At 43.9% G+C, this 20,000-nt stretch overlaps 3 protein-coding genes across 5 annotated transcripts; 1 reads left to right on the top strand and 2 right to left on the bottom strand.

The window, feature by feature from the left end:
• Positions 1-107: 107 nt before the first annotated feature.
• timm10b (translocase of inner mitochondrial membrane 10 homolog B (yeast)) lies at positions 108-2,301 on the bottom strand. The gene is made up of 3 exons (XM_084474189.1): positions 2,037-2,301; positions 1,811-1,906; positions 108-1,711 (listed from the first exon to the last, which is right to left on the bottom strand). Exons 1-3 carry the CDS (start codon positions 2,061-2,063, stop codon positions 1,070-1,072), a joined length of 765 nt encoding a protein of 254 aa, XP_084330315.1. The 5' UTR covers positions 2,064-2,301; the 3' UTR covers positions 108-1,069.
• A 1,132-nt stretch (positions 2,302-3,433) lies between these two features.
• Positions 3,434-10,451, bottom strand: LOC311354888 (transcriptional coactivator YAP1-like). 3 transcript variants are annotated; one of them, XM_084474755.1, is made up of 10 exons: positions 10,418-10,451; positions 10,066-10,083; positions 9,553-9,765; positions 8,973-9,172; positions 7,678-7,802; positions 7,082-7,183; positions 6,772-6,848; positions 5,990-6,108; positions 4,873-4,973; positions 3,434-4,382 (listed from the first exon to the last, which is right to left on the bottom strand). In XM_084474755.1, the coding sequence occupies exons 3-10, from the start codon at positions 9,754-9,756 to the stop codon at positions 4,201-4,203; spliced, it is 1,110 nt and encodes a 369-aa protein (XP_084330881.1). In that variant the 5' UTR covers positions 9,757-9,765; positions 10,066-10,083; positions 10,418-10,451; the 3' UTR covers positions 3,434-4,200. The 3 variants fall into 3 exon arrangements, with proteins under 3 accessions (XP_084330881.1, XP_084330882.1, XP_084330883.1); XM_084474756.1 differs by lacking the exons at positions 7,082-7,183; positions 10,418-10,451 and having other exon boundaries at positions 10,066-10,255; XM_084474757.1 differs by lacking the exons at positions 7,082-7,183; positions 10,418-10,451 and having other exon boundaries at positions 7,717-7,802; positions 10,066-10,255.
• Positions 10,452-12,906: 2,455 nt separating this feature from the next.
• angptl5 (angiopoietin-like 5) lies at positions 12,907-18,590 on the top strand (the record flags this gene model as incomplete). The annotated part of the gene is made up of 8 exons (XM_084474045.1): positions 12,907-12,978; positions 13,465-13,636; positions 13,928-14,031; positions 14,458-14,551; positions 15,033-15,136; positions 16,827-16,952; positions 17,798-17,978; positions 18,247-18,590. The coding sequence occupies 8 exons, from the start codon at positions 12,907-12,909 to the stop codon at positions 18,588-18,590; spliced, it is 1,197 nt and encodes a 398-aa protein (XP_084330171.1).
• Positions 18,591-20,000: the final 1,410 nt, after the last annotated feature.

The following is a 20,000-nucleotide window of genomic DNA, read 5'->3' as shown; positions in this document are numbered from 1 at the left end:
GTATTTACACTTCATATAGGCCTATAAACACACACACACACACACACACACACACACACACACACACACACACACACACACACACACACACACACAAAGACGCTTGATAGGATGTATTAATAATTTATTGTAATTATTAATACATTTACATTTGTAAAATTGGAAAATGCCAATGGCAAAATAATTGCATCTAGCTTTGACAAACTACAAGCTTCTTTATTTTGCATTAAGAATGGAGGTTTACAATATTTTGCTCCTTAGCAGAGGGTTGCTTTATACATACTGTTCTAGTGCATACAGCGGGCAGGACGCTAGACCTGAGGCGGCTTTGGAAGGCCCCCGTGACAGCCACCATGAATGGGCATGTTCCAGATGCCGTCGTCATAGGTCTGAATGAATGGCTAATCAAACTCAACTTACGGTAGAGCCCTTTATGAATGGTATTGATACTGTGAAAAAGAATGGATTGTAATGTCTAATTAAAAAACGAAATGTCATCCATTCTCGTCTAGTTCCAACCCTACTGTTTTTTTTTGTTTGTTTTTAATGGACAAACTCTTGCATTTCAGATGGCTTCTTTTAATTAAAAAAACAGCATTGACAAAGACATTATTGGGGTTAGCTAGCATTCCATATTATCCACAATGAGACAAACAAACAAGTGTGACATTAAACACATATCTATTATCAACCAGTTATCAACCATTTGCCAATACAATGGCCTTTCTTTAACTTGTATTGTTGATGCTTACTCTACATTATCAACCAGTGACATTTATGCAAACAAATATCACATGTGACTTTGTTTATTGATCATGAGTTGAGTTTACTATGGCATCCGTCACCACAATATTTTAAAAACAAAAAAAAGGGGGGGGTAGGCCTAATGTTGCTAATACACAATTATTATCTATAATATCTTATTAGTATGTCACTATGACTCTCTGGACGCAGAATATGGGATTATGTGAGGATAACCACCAAGCTGTAGTTGTTGTTGACCAGAGGTTGGTCGACATCTTGGATGGCCTGGCAGAGGAGAGGAGCACCATGGTTCTCTCCACAACCGCTAGGCTTTGGATATTGTTGACAGGTCCGCTGCGAGGCTCTCTGGTCTGGCCGGGGTCGGTATAGAAGGAGCAGGTACTACCGGTGGGGTGATATGGGCTACAGGAAGAGCTGTATCATGTATGCTGCTGACAGAAGGTTCTGGCAGAGGGGAAACTACCGTAGAGGCTGGTCCAATCCCCGCGTTATCAAAAGATGTTGGAATACACGTAGAAGCTGGTTTAATCCCCACGTTATCAAAAGGTGTTGGAATAAACGTTTCTACTGGGGTTGGTATGATTGGTACAGGAGCCGCCATGTGGCTTTGTGTCACCTCTACCAGGGACGCAGGACCTGAATCAAGCACAGGTCCAGTGAGTACCTGCAGGGGTCCTGTATCTGTATCAACTGGAGACGGGTAAGCAGGTGGAGGCGGTGGTGAGGTTTGGTCTATGGAGAATGCTGTGGTGTTAGGAGCTTCTGTGACAGACCCTGCTGCTGCGGCGGTGGCTGCTGCTGCTGCTGCTGCCTCTGCCTCTGCAACCTTGCTCTGCATCTCATCCATGCGTTTCTGGACCATTTTTGGCATCAACTGGACATAGGTGCCCATCAGACGATTGTTAGCGCGAATCAGCTTCCCAGCGCAGTTATCCACACAGCGGTCCTAAACACATTTGAACAAATCAAACAGCTGTGCAATCACTGGGTTGTATTGTAAATATTCGAGTCACACTTGCAGACTGACATTTTTCACATCACTTACCTCGACCATTGTCAGATTTCTGTAGTTAAAATTGCTAGAGCATCTTTGGAAACAGGTTTCGGTCATGCGATTGTAAACCAGCAGGAAATCCCGAAGCTATAACAATCAGAATAGAAGCTGCAACAGTCAATACAAAATAAAACGCTATAACAATCGTTTTGGTGACTTCAGTATTGCACCAATTCCCGAAGGAAATGTACTTTAACGTTGAACATATGGAACTTACATTTCGGATTTGCATTTCAGGCTCCATTATTGATATGAACGTTGGCTAAAAGGTTAACTTGGCAGCTGAGTGAGTCGGCCTAGCAAATGTTTGGAGAGGAGAGCCTATCGTTCCTTATTTAACAAAAATACTATATATGTGTATATATCTGAAATGTACCTAAATTGTACATTGTAAATAACATTAACATACACAAATAGGACGGCCCAAACCTAAAGGATTCTAGTAACGTGACTTTCATACGGGGGCTGCCATGTTTAGTTCCTCCCTGAGCACATGAAGCCACGCCTACTAGACAGTTTTTACCTTAATGTGTTGTAAAGCTGTAATCTGTACATTCTTCAACCTTTTCAACTGCGATGGTATTATAGTAGTTACAGTATAAAAATAAGACTATTATTTAGATCCGGAGTACTCCCCAAGGAGGAATTCAGGAATAATTCATACAATATATTGTTAACTGTATACTTTTCCATTTACAAGGATCCTTTTTCATTTTAGATCCATATCCATAGCATAAGCTGAAAGTATTTATAGATTTCATCATTATGTTTCAAATGTATGTTTTCAGGAATGGGACTCTTTAATAATACAGAATACAACGAAAAGAAGCTTGTATTTTGTGAAAAAAAAATCTAATTTATTTTCCATTGGTATTATCAACTGTAACAAATATTAATATTGTATTGTAACACTTGGCAATAAGGTTACATTAATTGACCATTAAATAGTATTAGTTAATGTAGTAATAATATTTATATAGCAATAGCATATGGGTTAATAAATGATTACTAGACCATAAGTTAACTAACTGCTGTTAGTTCATTAATAGTTAATGCTTATTACTGCATTACTTAATGTTAATGTACACTTATTGTAAAGTGTTACCTGTTGTATTAATAATAAAAATAAATCATTAATGCATGATGTTGAGTGGAGTGAGGTTTGTGGGCACAAAATATATATAGTTACAACTATCAACTAAATGAGCAGATTGAGCATACAATATTGCAAAGAAACATTTAATTATTAAACTAAAGCGTTAAAATGGCTACATGAGTAAATATAAGATATATGTGACCCATGCATTGAAAATTATACAAAAACAATGGTCTAAGAACATCTGCTATTTCAGTTCCCCTCAAAATACAATGTCCTCCATTTATCCGTCAACAATGCATATTATACAAACAATGATTAAATTGGGTGTCATATTCTCCGTGAATCTTGCTAGCAACATAGCTTCTTTAGTTTAGCTAGATTCAAATTTGGTTAGGATGTCGATACACTTAAACAAAATAATCCATGTAGATTCCAATAGCTATGCTCGTAAGTTGATGCTATAAAATGCTAATATGACAACATGTGTGTGTGTGTATGTGTGTGTGTGTGGGGGGGGGGGGGGGGGGGGGTGAGCAAAACTGTCAAAAAACACACATGCGCACATACACACACGTGACAACAAAGCTGCAGAGATTTTTCATAAAAAATGGCAGCAATTGTACACACATTAGCTGGTGTGTGCCTTACATTACACAGACTTCTCTCAGTATTGAGAAGTACACGATAAAAAAATAATAATTGAGATAACAGCCGAATACTCCATGACAAGCGTAGTGTTGTTTGTACCGATTTCACTGCAATAAATCCCAAGGCCGCTGCAATAGTGTTTCCAAAGGTGACCAAAAAGCAACGTTTCTCTCAACTAGAGTCTGTGGTGCAGAGTCAGAATCCCGTTCAACACAAGTAACTAGAGCCAGCCTGTTTCCATCCTCGCCCTGTGTGTTTTCATGATCTCCAAGGTTAGGCAGGCACTACAACACATTAGCATGCTTTCTGTTGCCACCCAGCCTCTCTGTCTGTGGCTTGTCACTTTTTGGGGGAAAACATGTCCCACAAACAAATGGTACGGATGGATTCTGCAGACCAGAGCTCCGGGACGGAACTGTGACTCACTCAATGTGCTTTTAGACCACAATGGACATGTAACTCTCAACTGAACACAACTCTTCTGTCCACCGTGTTTACTAGAAAGACAATGCTTTTATATGCAGGATGACAAAAAGACAACAACATCGCGGCTCGACTCGACTGAGGCTTTGCGGACAAGACCGACAGATTCCTGCAGCAAAGCGTCTTCACGACCGCTCCGATGGGTGGGCCACTATAGCCAAGTGAGCAGGCTGTCTTTGTCCATGTGTGAGCTGGACAGAACCGTCTCCATGTCCATGAGGAGGTCTGAGGTCAGACCTTCGGGGATGCAGGGCATCAGCTCCTCTGTGTCAGACATGGGCAGCCCGGACATCGTGTCCTGCAAGGACAGCGACGGGGTCTCCGTGGGGTCACCTGGGGGTCACCAGACACAACCGCTGATTTGTATGTGTAAAACAACATACATGAAAACAAATACTTCCGAAAATCAGGTCAAGTCATTTTAATTAAATCGCCTTGGACCAGTAAATCTCAAAGGGCTTCACAGGGCCCGCAGTATAAGACATCCCTCTAACCCTAGCCTGTTCATTATTATTACCCAATCGAGTTGTCATTGTATTAATTCTGGTCATTGTTTTCAGACACCACCTCTCTTGTCTCTGTGGGTTATGTTACATCTCATCTCAAATTGTTTAAAGAAAAAGCTCAAATTCAGTCGCCGGAATACACACACACATATATACACATATATATACACACACACACACACACACACACACACACACACACACACACACACACACACACACACACACACACACACACACACACACACACACACACACACACACACACACACACACACACAGGTAATTGCATGGTTTGTGTGCGAGGCCTCTCTTACCAGTGTCCATGTGGTCCATGGAGCTCAGCATGTGGTCGGAGGGGCGGGGCAAGCTGCTGACGCTGAGGCCGCTGTCGGTGCTCTGGTCCCGGGAGTGAGCGCTGGTGGAGAAGAGCGGGAATACATTCATAACAGTGGCGATTTCTCTAAGACTGCAAGGGAAGCTCGGCTTCCCTCCACGTCAATGGGGCTGCATAGAACAGCTTTTTTTAGTGCATTGAAAGTCGACGGTCATTGTCGACTTTAACATAATTCCCACATTGCCTTGTTCAAGTTTAATATAGTTTTGGTAGTTGGCCATCACTTTGATTCAGGGAGCCTGAGGTCTGAACTCAAATGTCCTGTATTCAGATCAGGATCTTTGATTTCTTGGTGTTCCTTAAAGAGTTGGACAGTGCAATGCCTCAGCTTTACAAACTGTTTTCATTAGTGGCAACAATTAGAGCTACATCTGCAGGTGTAGAAAGGAGCTTCTCCTGTTTAAAGCGGTTCAAGTCCTACACCCGTAACACGATGGGCCAAGGCCGTTTAAGCAGCCTAGCTCTGCTGGCCATTGAGAGGACACTGGTCAAGTCAGTGGAAAAGACAGCTAGTTGGTATGACAGAGCAGTTCCTTGAAAAGGTACAGAGAGCATAATTTACATATATATATATATATATATATATATATACACATATACATAAATTGACAATTTATGATGTAGGCCGAAAATGAGCTTCCCCTCTTTGAAAGACCAACAGCCGCCACTGATTCATAACATAGTGGAGGCACGTGCCTCACTACATGACCAGCAACCACCTACAATAGTCCCCCTCTCTCTGGAACTCCCTCCCTAACAGATCTGTGACTACACCCCCCACCTTTACTTTAAAACATCACTCACAGCCTACCTCTTTAGAACTGCTTTTAACATCTTACCCTCCTCGCTCTTTGTTTTCATTCTTGCCCCTTTGTTTTTATGCTGTTAAATGTTTTGATGTGACCCTTTATTGATATTTTGTCTTTGCTCCTGTTTTTGGTATTTCTTCATGTTAAGGGTCCTTGAGTACTTAGAAGAAGCTTCAGAACGCATTGTTACAATTATTTATATTATACAGTATTCTAGTGACATCTTACCCGTTGAGCACAGGCTCATGGGCTGGGCCAAGAATCCTTGCATCCAGAGATGGGTTCTGATTGGCTGAATTTCTGTCGTGGCCAATAAGAACAGAGGAGAGGTTCCTTCCTCCTAGGTCCTACAGGATAACACATGGGTTAAAGAGTTTATCTTAAACTGGAAACGTAATCTGTATGAAAACCAGTAGACCTATTGCAATCAGTTGATAAAACGTTTTTCAAATATATAAACTACATTATCTTATCCTCATGCCATAATTTGCCCCATCACCTTTTTAAGCGCGGGGCAGACTGAAGTAGATCCTGAAATAAGCACCCCTGAATCGAGTTCTGAATGGAGAATTGATTCTGAACAGGGATTTGCTTTGAATTTAGAATCGTGAGATCCCGAAAGATACAGATACAGTAAAAACAAGGATGAAATAGAGCCATGTGTGCATTATTATGGCATTATGGTTAGTTAGTAGTGCATATTGAAGGCAAACTACAAACTAGAACTAGAACTTCAGTAGAAGTATTGTTTCAATTACACCACCAGATGGCGATAGGAAGTGGGTGATGCACATGAAGTCCAGATTAAAACAAGGGTGGTTTGCTTTATCAAAATAGTTAAACAGTTAAAATGAGTAAACTTTTCCATCAAAACTATTAAATATTGAACAACGAAACTGGCCACTGATGCCAGGCCAAATACCTCAGAAAACCAAAGTACACATGAATATAGAAATACACAAACAGATGCATATAAACACACACCTCAGTGTACGCAGTCTGACTCTCACCTGCTTAGACCTGAGCCTTTCTTTTTCCTGACGTTGCTGTGTTGCCATGGCAGCAAGGCCTGGGCTCACCTTCTGTGCTGGAATACAACAATGTGTGGCACAACAATGTGAAACAAACAGTGTTTCACACACCCATACGACGCTCAGGGCCATCTCCTTGGTAAACGGTGCCATCATTTAGAACTTGCGGTGCCCACAAACTAGTGGCACCTGGCGATGTATGAAGAGTGAAACAGGATGCAACACAATGGGTTTCAATTGAAGCATAGGGCTTTAGCTGAGGTTCTTTAGACAGAATTCTGATCGCTACCTATACGCGGGTCAACCCACGAGGTGGACTTGCTGATGTGGTTGATAAAGTACGTCTCCCCGTCTGGACTGACTGCCTGCTCCCAGCTCTCAGCAAGCACACCTGAACAATAGTGAATACGTCAATAATGAACACACAGATGAAAATTAAAAGCACCTTAACCACTAACCATAGAAGAACAACCACGCGTGCCACTAACCATAGAAGAGGACTCCCCATCCCTAACCATTAAGGAAGAACAAGGACTAACCCCTAAACATATATGAACAGGCACCCTAATCCCTAACCATAGAAGAACAAGCACCGTAACCCCTAACCATAGAAGAAGAACAAGCACCCTTATCCCTAACCACAGAAGACAAACAATCAACATAATCATGGAAGAACAAGCACCATACCATAGAAGAAGAACAAGAAACCTAACCCTAAAGCTTGTGGGGTGTGCACGTCTTCAACAGGACAAGAGGGTGTGTGTGAAGTTTGGGTGTTTGTGTGTGTGTGTGTGTATGTGTATGTGTATGTGTGTGTGTGTGTGTGTGTGTGTGTGTGTGTGTGGTACTAGGAGGTGGCGCAGAGAGCAGCATTTGGTGTGATACCTGAATCAGCTTCACTGTTGTGTGTCTGCGCGGTCACACCGTGGGCTAGCAGGGTCCGCTGGGGCGGCGGCGGCTGGAGCTGGGCGAGACGCGGGTCGTGCCATGTCGTGGACTGATCCAAATGACTACACACACACACACACACACACACACACACACACACACACACACACACACACACACACACACACACACACACACACACACACACACACACACACACACACACACACACACACACATTAATTGAGTACCACCCTATTGCTGCACTACGTGGGCATGTTCTGACAAGACTTGCTTTACCTGTATTACAGCGTGTGTGTGTTGGTGTATATGTACACCAGCGAACACACACACATACCACTGTGGCTAACCGGTCGGATTGAAACAGGTGCAGTCCCATGCATTGAATGAATAGATGTCGATTTCCTCCCTGATCATGCATGACTTCCATTTGGCGTTTTTCATAAGTCATCTAGAGCCCTCCTACACTTGAAGTTTCATGCACAGCCTTAATAATCTTTGTCATAATTAATTACGATTATAATAATTGATAAATCGGGGTCAAAAAGGGTTGCGCCGTGATGGATGTCACACATAAAAAAAGTTTAACCATTGACAGCCTCCACGTTGACAGCTTTTAACCGGGTTATTTTTTGCAAGGCTGGACACACTTGGCAGTATTCATAAGCACAGCCTGGATCTATTTACGTTACAAATTCTTTAACAATTGCAGTCCGTTAGCAGACGCTGTTCTCCACATCCACTTTTAAATGACAGTGTTTTTTAAATGACACAGGATACGGGTTATTAATGAGCAGGTAGGGGCTACAGCATCTTGCTCGACCATCCTCGACGGCGGACATTAGGGTTCAAACCCAGAACCCTTCCGTTGGGATCTGAACAGCGGTTGAGAGCCACAACCTGGCTGTCCTCACGTCGGTCAACCCACCTTTACGAAAATAATACGTTGTTTTTATTCATGTTTGCTAAAGTGATTTATTAAGTGAATTATTAAGTACAAAACATTCCATGTCACACATCGGAATTATCGCTGGACATCGCTGGACACGTCACATCACTTCCTGGCTCTGATGACGCATCACAGGACAAAACATGACACACGTCAACCAATAGAAAGCCTCTGAGCGTGCCTGCATGTATGTATGTATGTATGCTTGTATGTGCATGTGTGTGTATGTGAGTGTGTGTGTGAGAGAGTCTCTCTCTACCGCGGGCCATTTTGTGCTGCCTACTTAGTGGAGGCTGCTACATTTCTTGAACTTTGACCTTACTTGAGAAAGTATCGCTGGCCCGTGGGCGTCTTGGCCATCTCCCAACCGGGGGGGAGGGGCATGTCATCGGGGATGACGGGTGCGGAGGGGACCCCCGTGGCCTGGGTGGAGAGGGAGTTGATGGGTAGAGAGGCGGGCGAGGAGTGGGCACGGACGTGATGAGGGGTCAGGGAACCGCACACGCCGCCATCTGAACTGGCCTGAGGGGAAAGAGGAACACGAGTTCTTCATCACATGAAGCCATCAAAGTGTTACAGAGGGGCCACAACGCTAGGCTGTTTTGAGACGGACGAAGTGTGTGCTGTATTGTATCGATCAGTAGTTCTTCAATTATTTCGTCTCAGGACCCAAAATAGTCCTTTGCATTGTCTGGCCACGACCCACCTCGATTTGGACCCATAGTTTAAGATACACTGGTATAAATAACAGAAAAATGTATGTTTTGCTAAAGATGCATTGTGGAGAAGCCTTATTGTACGTTAGATGTTTCTATGGCAATGTGGCTAGCGTCTAAGGATATATAATGTTTTCATGGGAATGTATCTAACGTGTGAGGGTATAATGTCTTGTAACCTCCTACCTGTCTGGAGTGACCGCGGGGATCCGGCTGCCGAAAGAACGAGTCTGGAAGTTTTCTCATGCGCATGGGCAGTGAGGACGGCGGTCTGGTGGTCTTATTGGGGTTCATCACGGCATTGAAGAGGGCCTCGAGATCCGTCTGCGAGTCCCCGCGGACGTGCACGATCTGTTGCCCCGTCGGAGGCGCGCCATGATGCGCGTCCATAATCTTCAACTTTTGTGTCAAAAACAAGTCAACACAATAAATTAACTGCGCGCGAAGACGCACACTCGACTGGTAAACAGACGACCTCGCTCTGTATGCAATAGCATGAAATTTGATCATGCTGTGAAACGTTGCCCCCTACACTTAAAATTGTGCTATTCAACTTTGTTCAACGTCTTGGCCTACTTATTAACAGTCATTATCAAAGCAAACGTACAAGGCAATACAGATCGTATGAAACACTACTGCGGTTTTATTAACCGCAAAAACAGACGCGTGAGGCAAAGCCTCAGCAAGCCTCCCACATACCTTCAGTCCGGTTCTCTCCTGCGTGAAGTAGGAGACTTGGTGGGTAAAATCACGGTTGGACAGATGGTTTACACGCAGTAGGTAATCCCCATGCCGACGTTGAAGAAGACGAATACATGTACAAAAACGAAAAATAAGTTACATATAGTTTTCGTCCCAAAGTCACAACTTTTTTCCCCTCTTCAACTTTCGGTCCAGATTCATGTGATACCGCTAAGGGGCGTGGTCGCGGTGTTTAAAGCCACCGTAGTTATACAACACGACGTCCACTCCGCAGGCCTACCTTTCAGCCCGACGGCTGGGTTCATTCACAAGATTTGCCGTTTGATAAATACACAACAGGGACACTCACCCACACAGCACTGTAGTCAATCAAAGTGTAGCTGTCACTCGCAATCCCCTTTCTATTTAGATAAGTATATCTTTAGTCGATTTTTTTTTTTCCTTAATGCTCAAAATGCCGTGAAGAAAAGGAAGTAATACATAATTTAGCTTATAATAGTTAATACAAATGCAAGAACTATCAAATGACAGAGTTCAGCGTGGGAGTGGGGGTCGGGAAAAAGTTGGGCTATGTTGATGGGAAGGACGGTCTGGTGGGGGGAGAGGGAAGAGAGGAGAGACGGCAGAAGGGGGGAGAGAGGGGGGTGTATGAGTGAGCTGCCCTGAGAAAACATCCGTTCCTGGTGAGGCCTGCTCCGGTTGGCCGCGGTTTGTTTATGCGGACACTACCATATGTATGCCCTCTGGTGGAAGACATGCATATGGGGAAAGAAGTGTCTGGGCCGCACAACCAGCCCGTGGTTGCATGAGTAACCAGATCTGTCCATCCATCCACTTGACAAGATGTCCGTGAATGTCAGCCTACGCTGTCTACTTCTCAGACGGATGTTGTTGTTTTCTTATGTTGAACTGAGACAAAACTTTGTGTCGATAGATTAACGGTTCTGCGCTTGACTATAATTCAAACCTAACCTCAAACCTAACCTCAGTTGTCTATTCTCTGTCCAGTGTTTTGGGGGAACTTTCTCAGGATACAGTTTGAATTTTTGTACAAATTCCATTATTGATTGGATGTTTTGACGGCTTTGTCTCACTTTGTCAAAGGTCGCTTTGGATAGAAGCGCCTGCGTATGTAACATTACCATAAATTACAACACAACTAGTTAAATTATTGGTGTGTAGTACCATCAATAGACCGATAGATGGTGCAAAAGGGCTCCTCGATGTTCTTATGTTTTAGAAATGACCGCTGAAGCCCAACGTCAGTTGTGCACACACACGCACACACACACACACACGCACACACACACACACACACACACACACACACACACACACACACTCACTGCTTAACAAAAACCCAGTAGTCTCCTGTCATGAAATAGCATGTAGACACTGATGGTGTAATGTTCAGTGCAGGACGGTCATTATGACGCTGAGCGGCCGCGTTCCATCCGCATGTAATACGTTGCAGATGCCGGGCCCCTGCACCACCGGGCCCTCCTGCATTCCTCTGGCTGACCGTGGCCGTAAACCCCCAGGGGTCGTCTGCTGGGCTGGAGCTGGACATGCTGCTGCTGCTGGGCACACTCTATGTTGAGGGGCCAGCCGCTGGGCTCCTTGTGGCCCCTGGAAAATAATACGTAATGTGGGACCCCCCCCTCCCCACTCTTGCACTTGGACTTATTTGAATACCCAACCAAACCAATAAACTGAAGTCGCTGGTTTGACCGTGGAAAATGAGGGAAAAAGCAAGCGACAGAGAGAGAGAGAGAGAGAGAGAGAGAGAGAGAGAGAGAGACAGAGAGAGAGAGAGAGAGCGAGACAGAGAGAGACAGAGAGAGAGGGGGTTATCTGGAAAGGTTTACAGAGGTTTTGAGAGAGCAAAGAAGAGAGGGAGGGAAATTGAGGCAAGGGAAAATGAGAGAGAGAGTGCACAATAGAGATTGAGCGTGAGAGAAAGTGAGAGGGAAAGTAAAAGAGAGTGAATAAGAGTGAAAGATAACTAGAGGAGAGGAAGAGGGATGAAGAGAGAGAGAGTGAGATGGTGAATAAGAGTAAGAGAGGGGGACAAGAGCAAGCAAGCAAACAGAGAGGGAGGAAAAAAAGAGAGGAAGAGAAAGAAAGACTTGCACAGAAGTATGAGGTGTCCCATTTCTTTTCAACAGCTGGTTCTTGTACTGGGGGCAGGATGAAAAAAAAGCACCAAAAAACACATGACAAAATCTTCTCCATCAGAGACCAACAGATGGAAAGACAGGGCGACACAAAACACCTACCTTCAGATCTCCCTCTATTATGAGATGATATAGAAATGAATGAGTAAAGATAACACCGCTTAATCATAAGTAGAGCTTCTGATGAAACTTGCAACTGTTTCAACTCAAAAAACGCTCCTTGCAGAACGAAATGTTACACATGAGCGTTCACAGCAAAGTTAGTCACACACATATATATATATATACGTTTTGGCATAAAATTAAAGTGGAACAAGGTTACATTGTCAAAGATGATGGAGAGAAGAGAGAAAGCAAATCCAAGACATGTTTAGTAGGAAAGAAAGAGTGGGAAAAAAAGAGTTCTAATCGGATATTGAAACAGAAAAAGACCAGGCAAGCACTTTCTTAACAGATTTGTTGTAAAAAAAAAAAGAAAAAAAGGAAAAAGTGTGGTGTAAGCTGTTTCCATGGACGCCGTCGGCTGTGGAAGGAGGTCCAAGCTCTGTCATCAACAGAGAGAGAGAGAGAGAGAGAGAGAGAGAGAGAGAGAGAGAGGGAGAAGGAGAGGGAGAGGGAGAGAGAGAGACAAGCAGTTAACAACAGCGTGTTATAGGACAGAATGGAAGTGATGTGGACAGCAGCCTTCCTGCTTCAGCTGCTCTACCTGCCCTACGCTGCCAACGTCTACACCGTACGTATAGCTCTACAGCCTTTCTTTAGGGTGGGTTTCTCGTCAGCGTTCATGTTTTGAACCGATTGGCCTTGGGAGTTGTGAGGAATGTGTGCTGGTCTTGTATTATGTCTATCATCAGTACAGTGGTGTCTCTGTTTGTGATATTTTTCTAGAAGGATGTAAACATGGATTTTTCTGAGCTTCATGTATAACTAATTTTTATTTTCGTACAATTTTGCAGGGAACTTTTTTTTTCCTAGATCACGAAAAAAGAATATGGCCAATTCAATTAATTAATAACATCACTGTTTCAAATACTTCATTACACATTATATATTTAATTGTATATGTAATATATATATATATATATATATATATATATATATATATGTATATACTTGTAGAAAATAAAGCGTACCGTATTGCTTTGGATAAAGATGTCAGCAGATAACCAGAGAAGCAGTCTAAGTATGGGTTCCATGTCTTTCTACCTGTACTCGGAAGGGGTCAGGAAACAGGACGAGCAACCAATCAGATGTCATCATCGCGGACCTGCTTGAAGTTGCATCTTCCAAAACACCAAAGTCACCAGTAGGAGGCAAGGGTCAGGATGTATGTTCCATTCCGTGCGATGTAACCGCCAAACTGCTGCGTGATGACAAAAACTCCCTGTGTGGTGAGTCTACCTGGTAACCTTCATCGTCATCACCACCGACACCATCATTATCATACTATTTTGTGTGTGTTTGTGCATTATATATATCTGTTTGTGTTTGTGCCCACTTATGTGTGTGTGTGTGTGTGTGTGTGTGTGTGTGTGTGTGTGTGTGTGTGTGTGTGTGTGTGTGCGTGATGTCGATTTGTGTTTATTTGTATGTGTGAGTGTGCACATGTGTGTCTATGTGTGTGTGTGTGTGTGTGTGTGTGTGTGTGTGTGTGTGTGTGTGTGTGTTTGTGCGTGGTTCAGGCCAGATACAGCAGTCTCTGCTGGCTTACGGCCGCAACACCAGGAAGATGATTAGAGATGTGATGGACGAACAACAGAGAGCCCTAGACTTCCTCACCAGCCAGGTACAAACTGTCAACTCACTCTCTGATTGGCTGGCTGCATACATATCTCCTGTAGTTTATGATTGGCTTACAAGACAGATAACTCAAATGTATTGGCCGACTATGCATGTGGTTTCACATCTAGGGTTTTATGGGCTGACTGTATGCTGCACATGTGGTTTCACATCTGGTGTTTTATTGGCTGTCTGATCACCTGACTGTACGTATGTGGTCTCACGTCCAGTATCTTATTGGCTGACTGTATGCATGTGGTTTCACATCTGGTATCTTATTGGCTGACTATGCATGTTGTCTCATATTGTGTTTTAATGGCTGACTGTATGCATGTGGTCTCACATCTAGTGTCTTATTAGCTGACTATAGGCATGTGGTCTCACATCTAGTGTCTTATTAGCTGACTGTATGCATGTAGCTTCTTGTTTTCAGGTGACAGAGCTCATAACCAAAATGCAGACCCTCAGCCTAGAGGTTCAGAGAAGCAACACAGAGATGTACGCTGTCAAACCAGTACAGTCCCATGGTAATAACCACAGACACCTTCATGCACACGCACACGCACACACACGCACGCATGCACGCACGCACACACACACACACGCACACACACACACACACGCACACACACACACACACACACACACACACACACACACACACACACAAACACAAGCCGTAATAGTTGGACCCTAAAGCTATAACCAAACAAGAGGACGAGATAGTCAACTTCTCCTTTTTTGTTTGTACTACATAGTACACACTACATTCACTCAATACACACTAACCAATGAACAGTCAATGTCCATTAACCAATTAGAATGTGTGCGGTGGTGCGGTGGTGACCGAACTATAGCAGCCATCTTGGTTTTAAATGAGCTCTCCCCGACCCAGCTAGCGTTTAGAACCAAGACGGCCGCTATAGGTGAATAAGCCAAACTGGTGTACAGTTTAGAAGGAGGTGAATAACACCTATTGACCTCTGGAGTGTTGGACTGTGTGACCAGGACGGGACTGCAGTGACATCAAAGACAGTCTGGTGTCGGTGGTCCCGAAGATCCCCAGTGGGATTTACATCGCCCACCCCGAGAACACAGACTCCTCCTTCGAGGTAAACAGACCATATGCGTGGTTTTAACATCTTAAAGATCCCATGGCATGCTATTTTATGGATGCTTTAATATAGGTGTTAGTGGGCCCCTAATACAGTACTTGAAGACGTTCAAGAAATTCAGCCTTGCATGGTGCAGAGTTACAGCCACTACGAGCCAGTCCCACGATGAGCTCTCCACAAACGTGCCGTTTTTAGAGGCGGGTCAAGGTGGAGGGTGGGGGTGTGGCCCTGAGCAGCTTGTGGCCACGGTACCATGTGCTAGTGTTTACAGTGGAACACTGAACACTCCGGGTGCTCCGGCGGGAGTCCTGGAGATCTAAATAATAGCATATTATTATATTTAGATATCTATATAATATAATATATATTATCATGGTCAAAAGCTGTTTGCACCTCCGGATGATATTATGAATCTCAAACGACTGCGTCGGGTTCTCAGACGCCTCTGGTTTTTCCACTTCCACGTCAATCTTAAGTATAGACTGAATTGGGCGGGCAGCGGGGCTCCGGCGGGAGACAACCCCGGGCAACGGGCAGCGTTCAGCGGGCAGCGGGGCTCCAGCGAACAATCCTGGGCAACAATCCCTTTCTCCTCCATGTCGCGGTTCCCAATTCCTTCTCAACCATGGCCGAGATAACCCCCACTACGAATCTCGTTGTGGAAATACCAGAGACCTCAGAGAACCCGACGCAGTCTAGTCTTTTCACCAAATAGGAGCTTTATCCAAATAACAAAGAACACTTGCGTTACAGTGTGTGTATTCACACACACATGTGGCGCTCGCACGGTCCTAGCTCATTGTCTCATTGGCGGGCCAAATTCTCTGGGCAGGCCAAGCAGAGAAAGGGGAGGTAACCTGGCCCCATATGACAACATATGGGGCCAAATCAGCGCGTTTGAGTGTTCATTTTTTCAAAGGCGGAGCAAGATACCTACTGCTCGTTTTACACCTAACACAATTTTTAGCTACTGGGGGACTATAGGCAGGCTAGGGGAACTCATATTAATGTTAGAAAACCTCATAAAGTGAAAATGTCATGCCATGGGACCTTTTAGCATTCACACACACGTTGGTCCAGACTTCTGGTCGCTAAGCTGGTCGATTGATCTGTAAGACATTCATATCCTGTCTACTTATTCACCCCCTCCCTCACTCATTGAATAATTCCACTACACTCACATAAACCTTCCCTCACTCATTCACTCCCTCCCTCCTCCCCTCTCCTACCTCCCTCCCGGTAAGCCAGTCTAGTTCCACCATGTTGTAGCAAAGGTCCTTGCTACAAGCCACCTAGGTGGCTGTTACACTCCACCTAGGTGACTTTTCTGGGCTCCTCCAAACATAAAGGACACAGGGTGGTGACGTTAAAGCCGGTTTACTGTTAAAAGTTGTAACCGTGCAACTCTAACACTAACCTGTGCACACTGATTCCTCAAAGTGCAACAGGTGTGCAGCCTCACCCAGCCCCAGAGTCCAATCAGACTCAGGTGAGGCTGCGTCAACCAGCCAGCATCCACACACACTCCCACACATGTCTTTAATGGTATCATTGTGTCATCGTTCCTATGACAACATCCATATGATATCACTGTATTAGCCCACGCTCTCTCTAACTCGAACTCTCAACTCGAACTCTGAAACCCACTGTGTGTGTGTGTGTGTGTGTGTGTGTGTGTGTGTGTGAGGTGTTCTGTGAGATGGACTACATGGGGGGGGGCTGGACCGTGATCCAGAGGAGGGCCGAGGGCTTGATGGACTTCAAGAGACCCTGGGCTGACTACGTCAACGGCTTCGGACACCTTCCAGGTCAGGTGGTCTACACCTTTCACTCGTCTGATGGCCCTATACGTTCACTATAAGGACTCACTATACTGACTCTAATGTACTCACTATACTGACTCTAATGTACTCACTATACTGACTCTAATGTACTTACTATACTGACTCTAATGTACTCACTATACTGACTCTAATGTACTCACTATACTGACTCTAATGTACTCACTATACTGACTCTAATGTACTCACTATACTGACTCTACTGGACTTACTATACTGACTATAATGTACTTACTATAGTGACTCTAATGTACTTACTATAGTGACTATAATGTACTTACTATAATGACTATAATGTACTTACTATAGTGACTCTAATGTACTTACTATAGTGACTCTAATGGACTTACTATAATGACTATAATGTACTTACTATAGTGATTAATTTACTAACTATATTGACTCTAATGTGATTACTAAACTGACTCTAATGTACTACTGACTCTACTGGACTTACTATAGTGACTCTAATGTACTTACTATACTATAATACTATAATGTACTTACTAAACTGACTTAAATGTACTATGCTATAATACTATAATGTACTTACTATACTGACTTTAATGTACTATGCTATAATACTATAATGTACTCACTATACTGTATTACTATTCTAAATTGAATGTACTTACTATACTGACTTACTTATACTGACTCTACTGTACTTATTATACTGACAAATATTTACTGTGTGTGTGTGTGTGTGTGTGTGTGTGTGTGTGTGTGTGCGTGCGTGTGTGTGTGTGTGTGTGTGTGTGTGTGTGTGTGTGTGTGTGTGTGTGTGTGTGTGTGTGTGTGTGTGTGTGTAGGAGAGCATTGGCTGGGCCTCAGCAAGGTGTATCAAATCCTGAACCAGAAGGAAACCCGTTTCCAGCTCCACGTCGCTCTGGTCTCCCACGACGACGAGACCACCTACGCCTCGTACGATGACGTCCGCCTGGGGGACGACGCTCAGTTCTACAGCATCCACCTGGGCCGCTACGCTGGCAGCGCTGGTGAACACACACACACACACACACACACACACACACACACAAGCATACTTGATAAGGTTCTTTAGCATTTTTAGTAACTGTCTGTGTGTGTGTTTGGGTGCGCGTATGTATGTGTATGTTTGTATGTGTGTGTGTGTGTGTGTGTGTGTGTGTGTGTGTGTGTGTGTGTGTGTGTGTGTGTGTGTGTGTGTGTGTGTGTGTGTGTGTGTGTGTGTGTGTGTGTGTGTGTGTTGTGCATTAATGCGCCCTGCCCCACCTTTAATTGTAGGCGACGCGTTCAGGGGCTACGAGCAGGAGCAGAATCAAGACACGGCTCCGTTCAGCGCCACCGATGTGGACAACGACGGCTGTGTGCCGTTCTGCTCCATCCATAACCGCACGGTGGAGAGCTGCAGCGCCCAGTACAACCACACGGGCTGGTGGTTCAACCAGTGTGGTCTGGCCAATCTCAACGGGTCACCGGGAGACCGCGGCGCACAGCCCGGAGGTGGTGGCGTCGGGCACGCGGACGGGGGCACCCACATCCTGTGGGACACATGGAGGCAGAACGGCGTGCCGCACCGCATCAAGTCCGTCACCATGAAGGTCCGGAGAATCACCACGAACAACTGATCACTTGACTGGAGCGAGTTTTTGTTGTTGTTGTTGTTTTTTGTTGTCGTCATGACAATTGGGTACATTAATACGGAACGTTTTTTAATATAAACTACTGGGTTTTAAAGCAAGTAAAAGGGTTTTAAAAATGTAAAAAAAAAAATGTTTACATAATATTATGTTTTTTACTACGTTTGACAATTCTAATGAATAAAACGTGTGTGGTTAATTTCGTGGGTCTTATTGACAGAGGCGTAAAACCTTGTTGAACCCATTTGAATGGCGCAGGGTGATACTAGAATGCAGTCAACTGAAAATGAGTTGGGTCCACTCACACACTATTGGGTATCTTTCAATGCATAACGTGAGAATGATGAATTTTATTTAATCCACTCATCTATTTTTTTTTTAATTGGCGCATGCAGTTAAGTTAACGTGTCGCTGCGCAGAGCACACTTCCGTCATAAAAGCTTATAAGTCTCAGGAACAAGAAAAGCGGGCCTTTATATGGGCTTCCGGGGAACGTGCAGGGCCGGAGCAGCTGTTTTATTACACCGAGCAGCTGTGGACATTTCCCAACAACAGAGTGTTCTTTTTGGACCGAGGACTGCGGAGTGAGCTGGTTTACCTTGGATGAGCTTTGTGTTGGGAGATATGTGGGGAAAGCAAAACACACGATTTTTATGAAATATAAAGACAGTAACAGTACAGTAATAATACTGTTCGAATGTAATATTAACATTAACCGTTATTATTATGTATTGCTGAAAATCAAATCAAGATCCACGTCACGACGTAATAAACCCTGTCCAACAGATGGCGCTGTAAATCGGCCTGAGAAGTGCGTGTTTTCGTAGCGGGAAGCTATGGTTGATAAATGATAAATGACTATAAAAATCCAAACAAGAGGGATATTTTCATTATGTAAAAATATATTTCAAAGGTTAAAGTAAAAGGTAAAAAAATATATAAAGTCAACTAATGTTAACTTTGGTGTGTGTGTGTGTGTGTGTGTGTGTGTGTGTGTGTGTGTGTGTGTGTGTGTGTGGCGATGACGTGGAAGATGAGCCAGGTGGGTGGTCTGGGTGCATGCTGATGTTAATGACTGATGTGACTCACAGAGACGGGAGGAGAGCCAGGACCAGCCTCTGACATGAAGCTAGTGTGGAGATTGGCGGCAAAAAACATACAAATCTATGGTTCAATAACCTATTTCATAGTTTATGGTAGGAACATACAAGAGCCTGTAATTGTGTACAGTTTGGTATAATAACCTATTTTTAACAGTCAGGAACCTATATTCCATGGTATAAGAACCTATTATATACACTACGGTATATGGTATTGTAACTCACTTATTCAGTCAATGGTATAGGAACCTATTTAAAACACTCCATAGTAAAGGAACCTATTTAAAACACTCTGTGG

This window comes from Micromesistius poutassou (genome assembly GCF_964030765.1).
Source record: "Micromesistius poutassou genome assembly, chromosome: 10".
NCBI classification, from domain to species: domain Eukaryota; kingdom Metazoa; phylum Chordata; class Actinopteri; order Gadiformes; family Gadidae; genus Micromesistius; species Micromesistius poutassou.
Note: the sequence above shows the minus strand (reverse complement) of the source record. Positions and strands in the feature narration are given on the sequence as shown.

Bases quoted from the DNA above. Each gene is read 5' to 3' on its own strand.
- timm10b (XM_084474189.1), bottom strand. From the start codon at position 2,063: ATGGAGCCTGAAATGCAAATCCGAAAT. The intron at 1,907-2,036 runs GTAAGTTCCATA...TGATTGTTATAG, and splicing joins CTGAAATGCAAATCCGAAAT to CTTCGGGATTTCCTGCTGGT. The intron at 1,712-1,810 runs GTAAGTGATGTG...AAATGTGTTTAG, and splicing joins GAAATCTGACAATGGTCGAG to GACCGCTGTGTGGATAACTG.
- LOC311354888 (XM_084474755.1), bottom strand. From the start codon at position 9,756: ATGGACGCGCATCATGGCGCGCCTCCGACGGGGCAACAGATCGTGCAC. The intron at 7,184-7,677 runs GTATCACACCAA...ACTATTGTTCAG, and splicing joins CAACAGTGAAGCTGATTCAG to GTGTGCTTGCTGAGAGCTGG. The intron at 4,383-4,872 runs GTAAGAGAGGCC...GGTGACCCCCAG, and splicing joins CATGGACCACATGGACACTG to GTGACCCCACGGAGACCCCG.